At 41.6% G+C, this 16,540-nt stretch overlaps 1 protein-coding gene across 4 annotated transcripts in view; it reads right to left on the reverse strand.

Moving 5' to 3' along the window:
- Luc7l (LUC7 like) overlaps nucleotides 1-14,883 on the reverse strand; it is a 28,953-nt gene extending 14,070 nt beyond the window's left edge. Inside the window, exons 1-4 of one of the 4 annotated variants that reach the window (XM_038327687.1) lie at nucleotides 14,698-14,834; nucleotides 13,744-13,814; nucleotides 12,695-12,789; nucleotides 5,835-5,933 (exon numbers count right to left, since the gene is read on the reverse strand). In XM_038327687.1, coding sequence (XP_038183615.1) covers nucleotides 5,835-5,930 — 96 coding nt within the window. In that variant the 5' untranslated portion in view covers nucleotides 5,931-5,933; nucleotides 12,695-12,789; nucleotides 13,744-13,814; nucleotides 14,698-14,834. Of the gene's footprint in view, nucleotides 1-5,834; nucleotides 5,934-12,694; nucleotides 13,815-14,697 lie in introns of all 4 variants that reach the window. The other 3 variants (XM_038327686.1, XM_038327684.1, XM_042054989.1) reach the window with 3 other exon arrangements.
- Nucleotides 14,884-16,540: the final 1,657 nt, after the last annotated feature.

Below are 16,540 nucleotides of genomic sequence, written 5' to 3' on the forward strand. Positions count from 1 at the left end.
TGTGTGTGTGTGTGTGTGTGTGTGTGTGTGTATACACACACACACACACACACACATACATACAAGCAAATAAGTGTAAAAAAAAAAGTTAAAAATTTACAAGTGGGCAGCACCTACCAAAAAACAACCAAGGCTGTCCTCTGGCCATCACAGGCATACAGCAGAAGGCTGAGGCAGGAAGATCATTATGTATTAGAGACCAGTTTGGGGCTATAGTCTAGCAAAGAGAGGGAACTCACATGTAGAGGAGAAATGCAGTGTGAAGGTGGTTCAGTGGATAATTAAGACTTTGCTGAGAAAGCAAGTTAGTATTAACACTGAATCTGGGGCTGGAGAGATAGCTCAGAGATTAAAGAGCACTGGCTACTCTTCCAGAGGTCCTGAGTTCAATTCCCAGCAACCAAATAATGGTGGCTCACAACCATCTATGACATGGGATATGGTGCTCTCTTAATGTTAAAAGAAAAAAAAAAAAAGACTGAATCTGAGTCCTAGAACTCACATAAAAATGGTAAGAGGCCTCACTCTCACTGAGAAGCAGATGGGGGAGGGGGAAGGGAGGGAGGAACTGGGATTAGTATGTAAAAGAAAAAGTGGTAAGAGATAATAGCCAGGCAGTGGTAGCCAACACCAGCACTCAGGAGGCAGGCTAGCCAGGTCTACAAAGCAAGTTCCAAGGCAGTCAAAGATACATACACCATGAAGCTTTACCCTAAAAGAGGAAGGAGGGAGAGAGGAAGGGAGAAAAAAAAGGAGGAAGGGTGTGACTTATGTTTGCTACCACAGTTGCAAACTGTACTTCTGGAAAGATGAAAGCTGGTCATCTGTTCTTACCCAGAATAACAGCTCCCAATACAGGATTCTGAGGTACCCCTAAGCCCACTCAAGTAGTGCTCCCCTACTGTATACTCAGCATTGTATATATAGGGAAGATCAATGACTCACTCATAGGAGTCATGCAGAGCCACACCGTTATCAACTAAAATGCCTCTATAATAAGCAGATTCTTAGTCCAATGGACTAAGAATGTCTAAAAATCTAAAAACGAAATGGTTACACAACAAAACAAGCAACCCAGATCATGGAGTGTCTTCTAACAGGCATGTTCTTTAAAAACTAAATCTGTTTTGCTGTCCCTTTCTCTCCTTTCAAAGTGTTTCAAGTGTAGATTAGTTACAAAAGGACAAATTTACATGACAGAAAAAGATGAGTCTAAAAATTCTTCTTTTTTTTTTTTTTTGTTTTGGAAGGTGGTTTTCAAGAGTGTTTCTCTATGCAGCCCTGGCTGTCCTGGAACTCACTATGTAAACCAGACTGGACTCAAACAGGAAGATCTATCTGCCTCTCTGCCTCCCAAGTGTTGGGATTAAAGGTATGTGCCACCACCACAGGCAAAAACTCAGATTCTGATCACAATCAACCCCTTACTAGAATATGTACAGTGGTCCCACAGGGTGGTACAATGAAACCAATTTCTAAGAGCACCTAGGCATATTCAACCCTGCATGATACCCAAATAACTATGCTTTCTTCCTTCCATGCTCAGAGCCACAGGACAGAGTAAAAAAACACTTCACCATTGAAGTGTTGCCCAATATGTGTAAAGGCCAAGTTCAATTCCCAGCACTGTCTGAGAGAGAGAGAGAGAGAGAGAGAGAAAGAGAGAGAGAGAGAGAGCGAGCACACGAGGGAAAGCGCAAAGTAGAGCAGCCACAGTACAACACATTTTTAATTCCAGCATCAGAGAGTAACGAAGATGAGTAGGCTAGCGCTGACTGCATAGGTCAGCCTAGGCTATATAAAACCCTTCTAAAAGAAAAAAGGGGGTAGTGTGGCTGAAGAGATGGCTCAAACAGTTAAGGGCACCAGCTGCTCTTCCAGAAAACTCAGGTTCTGTTTCCAGCAGCCACATGGCAGTTCTTAACTAACTCCAGTTTTAGGGGGTCCAATGCCCTGTCTGGCTTTCTTGGGCACCAGGTATGCAAGTGGTCCACAGACATAAAACCAACTGAAATATTTATACACATTAAAATAAACATTAAAAAATTTAAAGAATAAACAAAAGTACCAGTAAATTCAAGTAACTTGCTTTACATTTTAGGTTGCTTTGTTTTGGGGTAGAACAGAAAATAGGGTTACACTATGTATCCTGGCTAGTTCTCAACTTTGCTATGCCTGCCTATAACCACAAACCTCTTGCCTTAAACTCGAGTGCTGGGATTATAGATGAATAGTCTCATCATTACTATTGTTATAGAAAAGTATCTATTTAACTTTAGGTAAATGTCTATAATTTTAACACTTCGGAGAGAGAATCAATCCATAGCTACAAAGACAGTCTGAAATTAGCCTTGGCTACATGAACCCCCTCAACACCCCCAACAAAGCTTTAAACCTTTTGAAGGCAAGTTAGGCACGTACCCCCTGCCATACCAGTGCTCAGGGGATACTCACATAGTGAGTTCAAGGCCAGCCTGGTCTACCTAGTGAGATCTAGGACAGCCATGGGTACATTGAAAGACCTTATATCAAATAACAACAATCAAAAAAAATTATAGTAAGAACAACTTACATGCAATGTTTGAATAAACCTGTGACATCATTCTAGCAATTTTCTATTAATACAACATCCATGACACCCCCCCCCCCCGCTCTTTTGCTAGAATTTCTCAAGGACATGCCCCTTCTGGGAACTGCTTTGAAATATGACTAAAAGGAGATCACCCAGGTATGTCTGTAGCAGTAATATTAACCTGATTCTTTGACTGTCTCCAGAGGACAAGGTAGGTATGTATATTTATAAACAAGCTATGTATTCCTGAATTTACAAATACATGACCACGAAAGAGAACCAAAAGTGCTTTGTGGCACTGGAGAGATGGGTCAGTGGTTAAAACCAAAGCTGCTCTTGAATAAGATCCAAATTTGAGGGATTGGAGAGATGACTCAGTGGTTAAGAGCACTGACTGTTCTTCCAGAGGTCCTGAGTTCAATTCCCAGCAACCACATGGTGGCTCACAACAATTTATAGTGGGATCTGATGCCCTCTTCTGAAGGCACAATGGCGTAGAGCACTCACATACATAAAATAAATCTTAAAAAAAAAATCCAAATTTGTCAGGTGACTCAACTGCAGATAATTTCAACTTAAAAGGGATCTGATGTCTCTGGCCTCCACAGGTACCCAAACTCATACACATACCCACATACAGACACATACACAATTTTTTAAAAAAAGTACTTTGTGCCTGTATTGCTCATGTTACTGTAACCAATTTAGGGAGGGGATGGTGGAGCTGGAAGCCCCACATGTGAGAACAGGACTCCACTGAGCTCACCACCAACTCACATCATATCCAAATTCTATGCTCTTCTGCACAGTAGTAAACAAATACTTTTACTTTTTAATTATGCATAAATGTTCATTTAATTATGCATATATGTCTGTATGTGGATATGAACATGAGTGCAGGTATCCATGGAGTCCAGAAGAGGACAATGGACCTCCTGGAGCTAGAGTTACAGGCAGTTAGTTGTGAGCCATCCGACATGAGTGATAGAAACCAAGTTCCAGTCTTTTGCAATTGAAGTATGTGCTCTAACCTCCAAGACATCTCTCCAGTACCAATGAACCATTCTTAACACGAATGTCCTTAATCCCTCCTTTAAATGTTTTATTTCTGCTACTTCTTCACAATTGCAAATGACCTAAACAGCTCATACAGTCTCATACTTCTCACACATACACACAAGTATTTCTTTTGAGCAATTTCCTTCCCTCCCTCTTACTCTCCCTTCCCCATCTCTTTTCTTTTGAAGGTGCTTGAAATCAATCAAACCCAGGACCTTCTACAAGCTATGCAAATACTCTACCACTAAGCATGTTCTACCTCTAGAACATGCAATTCTTTAGAAGTGGCCCAAAGGATATCAACATTTTAAATTTATAAAAGATAGGATGAGTTCCCAAAGTCATATAAAATATCTACTACTCAAGGAGCCTGTTTTGGTGGTACATGTAAGAACCACTGAGGCAAGAAATCAGAGAATCAACACCCTTCACAATAGCCACAAATAGCATAAAATATCTCTGAGTAACTAACCAAACAAGTGGAAGACTTGTATGACAAGAACTTTAAATCTTTGAAGAAAGTAATTGAAAAATACACCAGAAAGTGGAAAGTCTCCCATGCTCTTGGGTAGGCAGAATTAACATAGTAAAAATGGCAATCTTACCAAAAGCAATCTACAGATTCAACACAATGCCCAGCAAAATTCTTCAAAGACCTCGAAAGAACGGTACTCAACTTTGTATGGAAAAGCAAAAAAACCAGGACAGCCAAAACAATCCTGTACAACAAAAGAACTTCTGGAGGCATCACAATCCCTGACTTCAAACTCTACTACAGAGTTACAGTACTGAAAACAGCATGGCATTGTCATAAGAACAGACAGGAGGACCAATGGAACCGAATAGAAGACCCAGATACCAATCCACACAGCTTCGAACACCAGATTTTTGACAAGGAAGCAAAAAACATCCAATGAAAAAAAGAAAGCATATTTAACAAGTGGTGCTGGCATAACTGGATATCAACATGTAGAAGAATGAAAATAGACCAGTATCTACCACCATGCACAAAACTCAAGTCCAAATAGATCGAAGACCTCAACATAAAGCCAGCCACACTAACCTTATAGAAGAGAAAGTGCGAAGTACACTTCAACGCGTTGGCACAGGGAACCACTTCCTAAATAGAACCCCAGCAGCACAGACACTGAGAGAAACAATTAATAAATGGAACCTCCTGAAACTGAAAAGCTTCTGTAAAGCAAAGGACACGGTCAACAAGACAAAATGACAGCCTACAGATTAGGAAAAGATCTTCACTAACTCCACATCAGACAGAAGTCTGATCTCCAAAATATACAAAGAACTCAAGAAATTGGACACCAAGAGAACACATAATCCAATTAAAAAAATGGAGTAGAGACCCAAACAGAGAACTCTCAACAGAGGAATCTAAAATGGCTGAAAGACACTTAAAAGAAATGTTCAACATCCTTAGACATCAGAGGAATGCAAATCAAAACAACTCTGAGATTCCATCTTAGACTTGTAAGAATGGCCAAGATCAAAAACACTGATGACAACTTATGCTGGAGAGGTTGTGGGGAAAAGGGAACACTTCTGCATTACAAGCTGGTACTACAACCCCTTTGGATGTCAGTGTGGCGATTTCTCAGAAAATTAGGAAACAACCTTCCTCAAAACCCAGTAATACCACTTTTGGGTATATATCCAAAGGATGCTCAATCGTGCCACAAAGGCATGTGCTCAACTATGTTCATACCAGCATTGTTTGTCGTAGCCAGAATCTGGAAACAACCTAAATGCCCCTTGATCGAGGAATGGATAAAGAAAACTTGGTACATTTACACAATGGAGTACTACACAGTAGAAAAAATAAAGATATCTTGAGTTCAACTGCCAACATTACATAAATCTATCATGATGGTGTATGGCCTTGTAATAATATCAGCACTCAGAAAGAGGCTCAGGAGTTCAAGATCTTCCTTGGCTACATAGCATGTGCTATCAGTATGTGCTATAATAGACACAGAAAAAAAGCAAACAATGAAATGAAATTCAATACAATAAGAAGTTGGGAGTCACACACATATACGATGGCATTTGCTGTGTTCTAGAACTTAAGATTCTTAACAAGTGCTTATTTAATTATTTTGGTTTATACCTTACAGACAATACACTACTTTCAATAGTAATTGATACTTTGCAGCATGGATAAATAAACATCCAAAGAAAATCTTACATCTAATTCAAAAAACAGGTCTCTTTCTTTACTTGCAATTTCATAATCTGCTCGGAGGGCCAGGTCGTGGATTTTGGTACATTCTCCTAAATCCATGCGCTGTGGGGGAAAAAAAAATTAAAACATTAACACCTATCCATTATAGAAAGCATGAAGTTAATATGATTTAGCATTTCAACTTTCACTGAAATAAACAATATAGTTTTACAGATAATAAATTAAGAAATGGATCAAGCGTAATGGCATATGATAATCTCAACAGTTAAGAGGTAAGACAAACTTGGACTTACGTAGCCTACCTAGTCTCCAACAAAAGAAATAAAGCCAAGCACACTGACTGACACATTTCTGTAATTGGTTCCCTTGGCAAGGAAAGGCAGGAGGGTCAGGAATGTAAGGTCACCTTCACCTTCAGCTACATAGTAAGTCCAAGGTCAGCATGGGCAACATGAAATCATATCACATAAACAAAAAAGAAACAGGATATATCCTAAAAATGCATTTTTTAAATTTATTTTTTAGGTTTATTTAGCTGGGCAATGGTGGCTCTTGCCTTTAATCCCAACACTCAGGTGGCAGAGGCAGGAGAATCTCTGAGTTTAAGGCCAGCCTGGTCTACAGAGTGAATTCCAGGACAGCCAAGGCCACACATAGAAAAACCCATTTCAGAAAAAAAAAATTTGTGTTTTGCCTGGTGCCTTCAGGTCAGAAGGCCAATCAGATCTCCTGGAACTGAAATTACACAGTTATAAACCATCATGTGGGTACTAGAAACTGAACTGGAATCCTCTTAAGAGCAAATGCTCTTAACCACTGAGCCACTTCTCCAGACCCTGTCTTTTTCTTTCCTTCTTTGTTCTTGTTGTCCTTGCTGTGGCAACACCAAAGCTTGTTTTCTTCTTGGCAAAACTAGCCTTTGGGTAAAGAACTGCCCCTGCCTCGACCACTAACAAACACATGATGTCCAGACTAGACAAGCAGGATACAAGCAAAAAGACTGCCAGACTTTGCCAAGAAAGAGTAAGATAGTTTTTCAAATTTTCCTGCCTCTGCAAAAAGTCTGTCAGAGGGGCTGGAGAGATGGCTCAGCTGTTAAGAGCATTGCCTGCTCTTCCAAAGGTCCCGAGTTCAATTCCCAGCAACCACATGGTGGCTCACAACCATCTGTAATGGGGTCTGGTGCCCTCTTCTGGCCTGCAGGCATACACACAGATAGAATACTGTATACATAATAAATAAATAAAATATTAAAAAAAAAAAGTTTGTCAGCTGGGCTGGAGAAATGGCTCATCAGTTAAGAGCATTGCCTGCTCTTCCAAAGGTCCTGAGTTCAATTCCCAGCAACCACATGGTGGCTCACAACCCTCTGTAATGAGGTCTGGAACCCTCTTCAGGCCTGCAGGCATACAAGCAGACATAATAAATAAATAAATTTAAAAAAAAAAAGTCTGTCAGATACTCTAGGCCTTAGCCAAAGTTGGATGCCCCACATTACAAATGAGACTTTGGGTGATTGCTTAGGTAGGTGGTTGTCTCTGTCATTTCCTGCACCTTGTGCGAGTTGCTTGATTGCACTTCCTGCTTACTCAAGTAATATTATTTCCCTTCTCAGGTCTTCCATGAGATTGAAGGGTAGATAGTCATAGTACTTTCCTCTCATGACTTAGCCGTTTTTAATATAAGGACTTAGACTCTTTAAGATAGGATAACTATTTTTTAAATATTTATTAAAAAAAATATTTGCCGGGCGGTGGTGGCGCACGCCTTTAATCCCAGCACTTGGGAGGCAGAGGCAGGCGGATCTCTGCGAGTTCGAGGCCAGCCTGGTCTACAAGAGCTAGTTCCAGGACAGGCTCCAAAGCTACAGAGAAACCCTGTCTCGAAAAACAAAACAAAACATAAAAAAAATTTATTTATTATGTATACACTATTCTTTCTGCGTGCAGACCAGAAGAGGGCTCCAGACCTCATTACGGATGGTTGTGAGCCACCATGTGGTTGCCGGGAATTGAACTCAGGACCATTGGAAGAGCAGGCAATGCTCTTAACCTCTGAGCCATCTCTCCAGCCCCGATAGGGTAACTATTGAAACATTTAACATGTGTTTCCCTGTTTGATGTTGTGCATGCTGGTTGTAATTCTAATTTTTATGTATACTTTTGCCTCTTCTTTTCCCTAGAAGATAACCTGATATTTGCTCTTATTGTATATAGTTTTGTAGTAGGCTTAGAACTCTTATTTAGACAAAACTGGGCGGTGCTGTGGGAACTCCTTCAGCTAATAGCCTTTAAGATACTGACCCACTTTGGGCATGGTCTCATAAATGCAGAAAAAAAAGCATGCAGGGCTCTATTGGCTGGGGGATTCGGTTCCAGTTAGTTCCCAGTGCGGGCAGAGGACTGCAGATCGGTACCCTTACTGTAAGTTTATCCCCAAATAAATAAACCTTTGTTATATCCCATTCTGGGCTATTGTAGAACTGTTTTGTAAGCCAACATTTTCTTTTTTTGGTTTTTTGTCTTTTTTCCTTTTTTTGGTTTTTGAGGTTTTAAAACTAAAAGTGGTGTGCTGTCAGTAAGACTAGTCACAATGTATTATTATGTATTCTAATCACATATAAAACAATCATACCACAGTTTGTAATGTTTATGTTAATCCTGAGTACAGGACTGTGCAGATATCTCCTGCTCTGGCTGTCTAAAAAGCAACAGAAAATTTTTATCCTAAAACTTATGGCATTAAATCAAAGCGCAAATTAACAAAATCACAAGTAGATGTAGGAAGATCAGGAATTCAGGCTCAGATTCTACTGCATTGTGATTCTGAGGTGAGCATATGACCCTGACTCATATCCAAAAAGTGGGTAGGGTTGGCAGGAGAGATGGCTCCGTTGGTAAGAATGCTTGCTGCTCAAACATGAATGTTCAGAACCCAGCACCCATTTAATTATCCAGGCATGATTACACATATCTGTAACCACACAGCACTGTTTTACTGATTGCTAACCCAGTCAAAACTCCATAAACTCTGGGTACAAGGAGCTTTAGACTAAGTAAAACTCTGTCTCGCCAGGTGGTGGTGAGGCACACTAAAATCCCAGAACACAGGAGGCAGCAGAAGCAGGCAGATCTGTGAGTTGGAGGACAGCCTGATCTACAGAGCAAGTCCCAGGACAGCCAGGGGTACATAGAGAAACCTTGTTTCAAAAAAACAAAACAGCCGGGCGGTGGTGGCGCACGCCTTTAATCCCAGCACTCGGGAGGCAGAGGCAGGCGGATCTCTGAGTTCGAGGCCAGCCTGGTCTACAAGAGCTAGTTCTAGGACAGGCTCTAGAAACTACAGGGAAACCCTGTCTCGAAAAACCAAAAAAAAAAAAAAAAAAAAAAAAAAAAAAAAAAAAAAAAAAAAAAAAAAAGAAAGGAAAAGAAAGTCTCAAGGAACTAGGAGACCAGCAATAAGAGGGTAAAACTCACTATCCTCCAGCATCTGATTGAGTGCATGAACACAAATGCACAAATACAACTACACAAAATTTTTAAATCCATGATTCACTGTGAAATGTTTTCTTTGGCGCACAAATATTCATACAATCATTGGTTGATTTTTACTTTCTTCATAATAGCTATGAAGCCTTAAACCGGTCCTTTGTAAAACACTTTCACTCTAAGTAGCTGAAATATAGCAGATGATTTTCTTCAGTTTATAGTCTTACATTTAACTTAATTACAAATGAAAGCACATTCTACAAAACTAGCATTTATCCATACTGCTCAGAGACTATAGTAATTGGGTAGTACAGATTTCTTCAAAGAGTTACAAAAATATGCAATCAATGTGATTTCATTGATTTTTGTTCTATTTTAGGGCCTGAAAAGATGTCTCAGCAGGAAAAGCCACTTGACAGTCTGAGTTCATTCCCCAGATCTGTGGGGTGGAAACAATCATTAATGTAGGAGCTGGAGAGATGGCTCAGAGGTTGAGAACTAGCTGTTCTTTTAAAGGTCCTGAATTCAATTCCCAGCAACCACATGTTGGCTCACAACCATCTATAATGAGATCTGGTGCCCTCTTCTGGCATGCAGGCAGAACACTGCATACATAATAAATAAAATCTTTTAAAAAGTTGGACATGGGGGCTGGAGAGATGGCTCAGCAGTTAAGAGCATTGCCTGCTCTTCCAAAGATCCTGAGTTCAATTTCCAGCAACCACATAGTGGCTCACAACCATCTGCAATGAGGTCTGGTGCCCTCTTTTGGCCTTCAGGTATACACACAGACAGAATATTGCATACATAATAAATAAATAAATATTTAAAAAAAAAAAAAAAGTTGGACAGTGGTGGCGCATGCCTGTTATCCCAGCACTTAGAAGGTAGAAGCAGGTGGACCTCAGTAGGTTCAAGGCCAGCCTGGTCTATAAAGCAAGTTCCAGGGGGCTGGAGAGATGGCTCAGCAGTTAAGAGCATTGCCTGCTCTTCCAAAGGTCCTGAGTTCTATTCCCAGCAACCACATAGTGGCTCACAACCATCTGTAATGAGGTCTGGTGCCCTCTTCTGGCCTGCAAGCATACAAGGAGACAGTATATTGTATACATAATAAATCTTTTTTTAAAAAAAGCAATGTCCAAGACAGCCAGAACTGTAACACAGAGAAACCTTGTCTCAAAATAAAAGGGAAAAATTTGGCTGGAGAGATGGCTCAGTGGGTAAGAGCACTGATTGCTCTTCCAGAGGTCCTGAGTTCAATTCCCAGCAACCACATGGTGGCTCACAACCACCTATAATGAGATCTGGTGCCCTCTTCTGGCCTACAGGCAGGATACTGTATAAATAAATAAATAAATCTTAAAAAAAAATTTAAAAGAATCATTCCTCCTCCAAACTGACCTGACTTTACATGGACAGATGGACAGTCTGACAGGACAGATAGATACATGCACGTTAAATAAATAAACTGAAAGCAAACTGGGACTTGCTCTGGGGGATAGAGAGATGAATCGGGGTTAAGAACATTGGCTGCTTTTCCAGAGGTCCTGAGTTCAGTTCCCAGCAACCACATGGTGGCTCACAACCATCTATGGGATCTGATGCTCTCTTCTGGCATAAAGACATACATGCAGATAGTGCACTCATACATACATAGAAGAAGAAAACATGTTTCTGCAATTAAGAGTATTTACTGCTCTTTCAGAGACTTGGGTACAGTTCCTGGCACCTATAACCTTTAATTTCAATTCCAGGGGAGCCAATGAATTTTTCTTCCCTCTGTAGACATGTATTCAGGCCTACACACAAATAAAATTAAGTGTGTACATGTGTATGTATGAATGAAAATATCATGCTAGAATAACTTGAAATTAAGGAAAACCAACCAATTTTCAAAAAGACCTGACTGTTATATAGATTTTATACTATTGAAATGTTTCATAACTAAAAAACTTTACCAACAATCTATAATGTGAAGAGTAACAGACTTTGTATATTAATGAAAAATAAAATTCTACCTGAAAAACATTCACTTCCCCCACAGTTCCCTCTCCAAGTGTCCCATGAGACCCTCAAAAATCGCATCTACTAAGACTGGAGTAGAGGGATAAATGTGACTAATATATGTATGTGTGGGTGAAATACTCAAAGAACTTTTTAAAGATAAAAGATAAACACCAATTCTCCTGTGATTTGTTTACTTTTTTTTTTTTTTTTTTTGGTTTTTCGAGACAGGGTTTCCTTGTAGTTTCTTGAGTCTGTCCTGGAACTAGCTCTTGTAAACCAGGCTGGCCTCGAACTCAAGAGATCCGCCTGCCTCAGCCTCCCGAGTGCTGGGATTAAAGGCGTGCGCAACCACCACCCAGCATTTGTTTACATTTTTATTTATTTTATTTTTATGTATATGGATGGATAGTTTGGCTGCATGTATGTCTGTATACCATGTACATGCCTGGTGCTCAAAGAGATCCCGGAACTGAAGTTAAGACAGTTGTGAGCTACTGTTCGGGTCCTAGGAATTGAGCCTGGGTCCTCTAGAAAGACAATCAGTGAGTGCTCTTAACCACTGAGCCATCTCTTCAGCCCTGTAACTCTTGTATTTTCTTTTTTTTAAAGATTTATTTATATGTTTATTATGTATACAACATTCTGCCACCGTGCACGCCTGCAGGCCAGAAGAGGGCACCACATCTCATTACAGATGGTTGTGAGCCACCATGTGGTTGCTGGGAATTGAACTCAGGACCTCTGGAAGAACAGCCAGTGCTCTTAACCACTGTGCCATCTCTCCAGCACCCCCTGTAACTCTTTTTTTTTTTTTTTTTTGGTTTTTCGAGACAGGGTTTCCCTGTAGTTTCTAGAGCCTGTCCTGGAACTAGCTCTTGTAGACCAGGCTGGCCTCGAACTCAGAGATCCGCCTGCCTCTGCCTCCCGAGTGCTGGGATTAAAGGCGTGCGCCACCACCGCCCGGCTCCCTGTAACTCTTTATACACAGAATAAAGTGGGTGTTTCAGCAATTCTAATCCTAAAAGCTATTTTTTTAAACATTAGTTTTTAAGGTTTATTTTGATTATTTTAAAATGATGTATGTGCACATGAATGTAGTTGCCCCACGTTTAGAAGTGGCTGTCAGATCCTCTGGAAATAGTGTTACAGATGTTGTTGGTAAGCCACCATGTGAGTACTGGGAATCAAACACTGGTGTTCTGCAAGAGCAACAAATGCTCTTAACTACTGAGCTACCTCGCTACCTCCAAAAAAATTACATAATAGTCATTTTAAAAAATAAAATATTACTCTTAGGTTAAAGAAAAATATTACATCTACTGTCCCACCCCACCCTGAGTAATCCATAAGGTTCTGGAATGCACCTACCGTCCCAGCAAGGATGTCATGGGGGCAGCAATCCAAAAGGTGACTCTTGCAGACACGGTCATCTGTAAACTTGACCCTCTGTCTGGTTTCATCTCCTGAAATTCATTTGTGGTTTTAAATAAAGTAGTATCTCATTAACTACACAAGTCTATCTGGCAAAACAATACACTCGGATGATTTGCAGACTAGTATTTCTGTATTCTCCCCATCACACACAAAGAAACTGATCTAAAGATATCGACAATTGGAATGGAATGCAGATTTTTTTCAAGCTAAGTATCTTATGAAGGCGCACACTTAATCACATCTAACTCCATCATTAAGTCAAGGAGTCAGAAGAGTGAGTACCAAAAGGAATCAGCCCAAACCAGTGTGGGCATGAGAACTAAGAAGCAGGTAATCTACCACATAGGACTTATAGCTGGCAATTCCCACCAACCAAAGCTATTTATTAATCTTTTTGTTGCAGTCAAATAGGCAGTGTTTTATTATCGAAAACTGCCAAGAGGAAGGACAAAGTTTTCAAGCTCTATCACTGACTCTTAAATATCTCTAGACCTTTTCTTGTTATGCCCCTTTTATCCCCACCCTTACAAAGGGAAGTTGGCACCTGGGAGTCACTTTTAACAAGACAATACCAAAGAAAGCAAAAAGGAATCAGGTTAGTCAATACACACTGTGAACTCCAACACATACTGTACCCATCTGCATTCTTCAAGAACTCAGCTGCAGAATTTTATGCCCGCTGTTGAAAAGTTTTAAAGGAAAAGTTTTCTTGCCCACACCTGCAGTAAGGAAGTCAGGGGGAATGATACATAAAAGTAAAGGCAAAGTGGTATGTGACAAATTTTAAGGCTAATCTGTGTAGAGGACACAGTGCTGTGTAATAGTCAAGGAGGAATATATTTCAGGATTTGCAAGCATCCAGGATTAATGTAGTGTCTTTTTACTGAAAATGTTTTCTTTCTAAACTACACTTTTAAAGTTACTTGTGGAAAAAAAGCAAACACTTTTTTGTTATAACAGCTTAGAAATTGGTTGTGACTCACGGCTCGATGAACATGAGGCTTTTCTGCAACTCCCTTGCAGATTGATGTAGGCAGGCAAAGATACACTGAACCTTTATAAATAAAATAGAGGGGCCACAATTGTTCAGTTTGTATGAAATAAAAATATGGGAAGCAATTCAAAAGCAACTCAACATACAAAGAAAGCTAAAAGCACTTATTGACCTATGAAATAAGGTGCAAAGAATCTGCACAGCCCTGCGAAATGTGCCAGTGTGAAATTACAACTTCATTACTTTAGTAAAAATGAAAACACCAACCACAGCAGGGATCTAGCTTTGCTGGGATGCAACTGCTTTCTCCTGAGACACCACCATGATCTTGCACGCCTCCCTACACACCTACCTAAAGAATGCCAAGAGCTGACTAAACCAACGCTAGTCTGGAAGGCTGCGGAGTGAGGGGTGGGAAGACTAGGAAAGTGCACGGAGGAACCCACGTTAGAAATGCTCATTTACGGCTCCCCCTGCGACCGTACGGAGCAGGAACGCCCGGGGTTTTCGAAACCCGTCCAGCTCCTCGGGGGTCGCCTCTCCTCCGAGGAGTATCAGAGGAATTCTGCCACACGGCAGCCAGCGCCTGGGAGCCACGCTGGTTCCAGCCCTCCGCCGACGCTCCAGTACGCCGGGCGGCGCCGAACCGCGGTGCAGACCAAGAGGAATTCGCACGACGGAAAATGGGATGGGGACAGAGCCCCACCGTCGGATCGGACTCTCAGAAAGGAGGCCGCCCGGACGAGAAGGACACGGCGGCCGCAGCAGCCTCGCAAGCCAAGCGGATCAGACAAAGGCCCAGCGCCTGGGGTCGGCGAGCGGGGGGGGAAAAGGAATGGCGCCCCGCGCAGGCGCACACTGTCACGGCCCTCGCCTCAGGCTGCCAGGCGGACTCGCCTTACTCCCACCCCCGCCCAGCGCCTGGACGGCCGCTCAGACTCACCGTCCCGAGCCGTGCCCATGAGCTGGTCCAGCAGGGCCCGCATCTGCGCTTGGGCGGACATGGTGGCCAGTGGGGACGGCCGCGAAGCTCCTCACAACTCAACGGCAGAAGCGGGAACAGCGGCAGCGAAAGATGGTCCTGTCGGCCTGAAGCCCGCTCGGCGCTTTCCCGCCGCGGGGAATGCTGGGAGGAAGTTCGTCAACGTTGTTGGAGGGCCTGCCGGGAAATGTAGTTTGGAAAAACCAGAGTCGCTAGGTAGCGCGGTCACAAATTGTCCTAGAGGCTAAATCAAAACTCCAACCCTGATCCCTAAAACATCAAATTTTATTGTCTTTCTTCCTTCCTTCCTTCCTTTCTTTTTTTTGGTTTTTCGACACAGGTTTCTCTATGAAACAGTCCTGGCTATCCTGGAAGTCATTCTGTAGACCAAGCTGGTCTCAAACTCACAGAGATCCTCCTGCCTCTGCCTCCCGAGTACTTGGATTAAATGCTAGGATTAAAGGCATGTACCACTACCACCCCGAAAACTCTATTTTCTAATGAAACTATAGTGGAAACAAAATATAATAAACTGGGTGGGGCAATGCATGCCTATAATCTCGGGAGGTAGGGGTTGGAACCATAAAGTTTAAGCTAAGGATTTCTTTTGAGACAATGAAAAGACCACTCTAGGATGGTAGACAAATTTGTGACAATGCTGCTTACCCTCTATACACTGTAAAATTTTCCAGCATGAGACTAGACCTTTTTGAGGAACTAGCCCATATATGTATTAAAGAGTTCTCTCTTTCTCTGAATGTTTGTGTGGTTGGAGTTTCCACTTCACAAAGACTCGCAATAGTACAATATTTGTATTATTATATATTCCAATTCCCATGGAACTGGAGTTTAAATGCTTGTGAGCTTCCATGTGGGTACTGGAGACTAACTATGAATCGTGTGCAGGAACAGCAAGTGCTCTTAACCTCTGAGCCATTGCTCCATCTACAACTCCCTTGTTAATGATTGCCCTTGGCTCTGCTCACTTGCTTTGGAGAGGGATGACACAAACGGCTCTATTCTGATACTGTTGTTTCCTCTCTTGTCTCTTCTCCAAAGGCATGGCTGCATAACTATTCTTTGCTCTAGTCTGTCAATCATAATGCCCCAGTCTGATCTTACACTAGGAGGTGATAGATGATGTGAATTCAAGTTTCCAGAAAAGCCCACACCTATGCTAAAGATTCGACAAGGCCAATTTACTGGTTATGACTGTATGAAAGGAAAAAGGGGAGGGACTGAGGATGTGACTTGGCTGATAGCATGCTTGTCTAGTGTGCCCTGGTTTTTACCCCCTGCACAGCATAAAACCAGACATAGTGGTGTTCACATGTTATTACAGCAATTGGGAGGTAGGGGCAGGAGGATCAAAAGTTAAAATTCATCTTCAACTACATAGTTCAAGGCCAGCGTGAACTATATGAACCCTTGTCTAGAAAGAAAGAGAAGAAGGAAGGAAGGAAGGGAAAAAAGGAAGGAATATGGAGTGTTAGAATATTGCTGATCTAGAGCCAAATTATCATGAGCTATCTTTAGTTCTCTTAGGCCTGCCTATTTATTGCCTACATCGGAGTTTGACCTATAGGTGATTTAGAAACCAGCCTGGCTTACATAGGGAGTTCCAGGCTAGCCAGGGTCACAGGGCAACCAAGGCTACATAGTGAACCATATATGCCTCAATTTATGACTTTATATATTTTTTCTGTAACTATAAAAATTTCATGAGCCAGGCATGGTGTCACATGCCTTTAAATCTGAGCACTCAGGGAGCAGAGGCAGGCAGCTCTCAAATGCAAAGATGTGC

The sequence above is a fragment of the Arvicola amphibius genome, chromosome 4 (genome assembly GCF_903992535.2).
Source record: "Arvicola amphibius chromosome 4, mArvAmp1.2, whole genome shotgun sequence".
NCBI classification, from domain to species: domain Eukaryota; kingdom Metazoa; phylum Chordata; class Mammalia; order Rodentia; family Cricetidae; genus Arvicola; species Arvicola amphibius.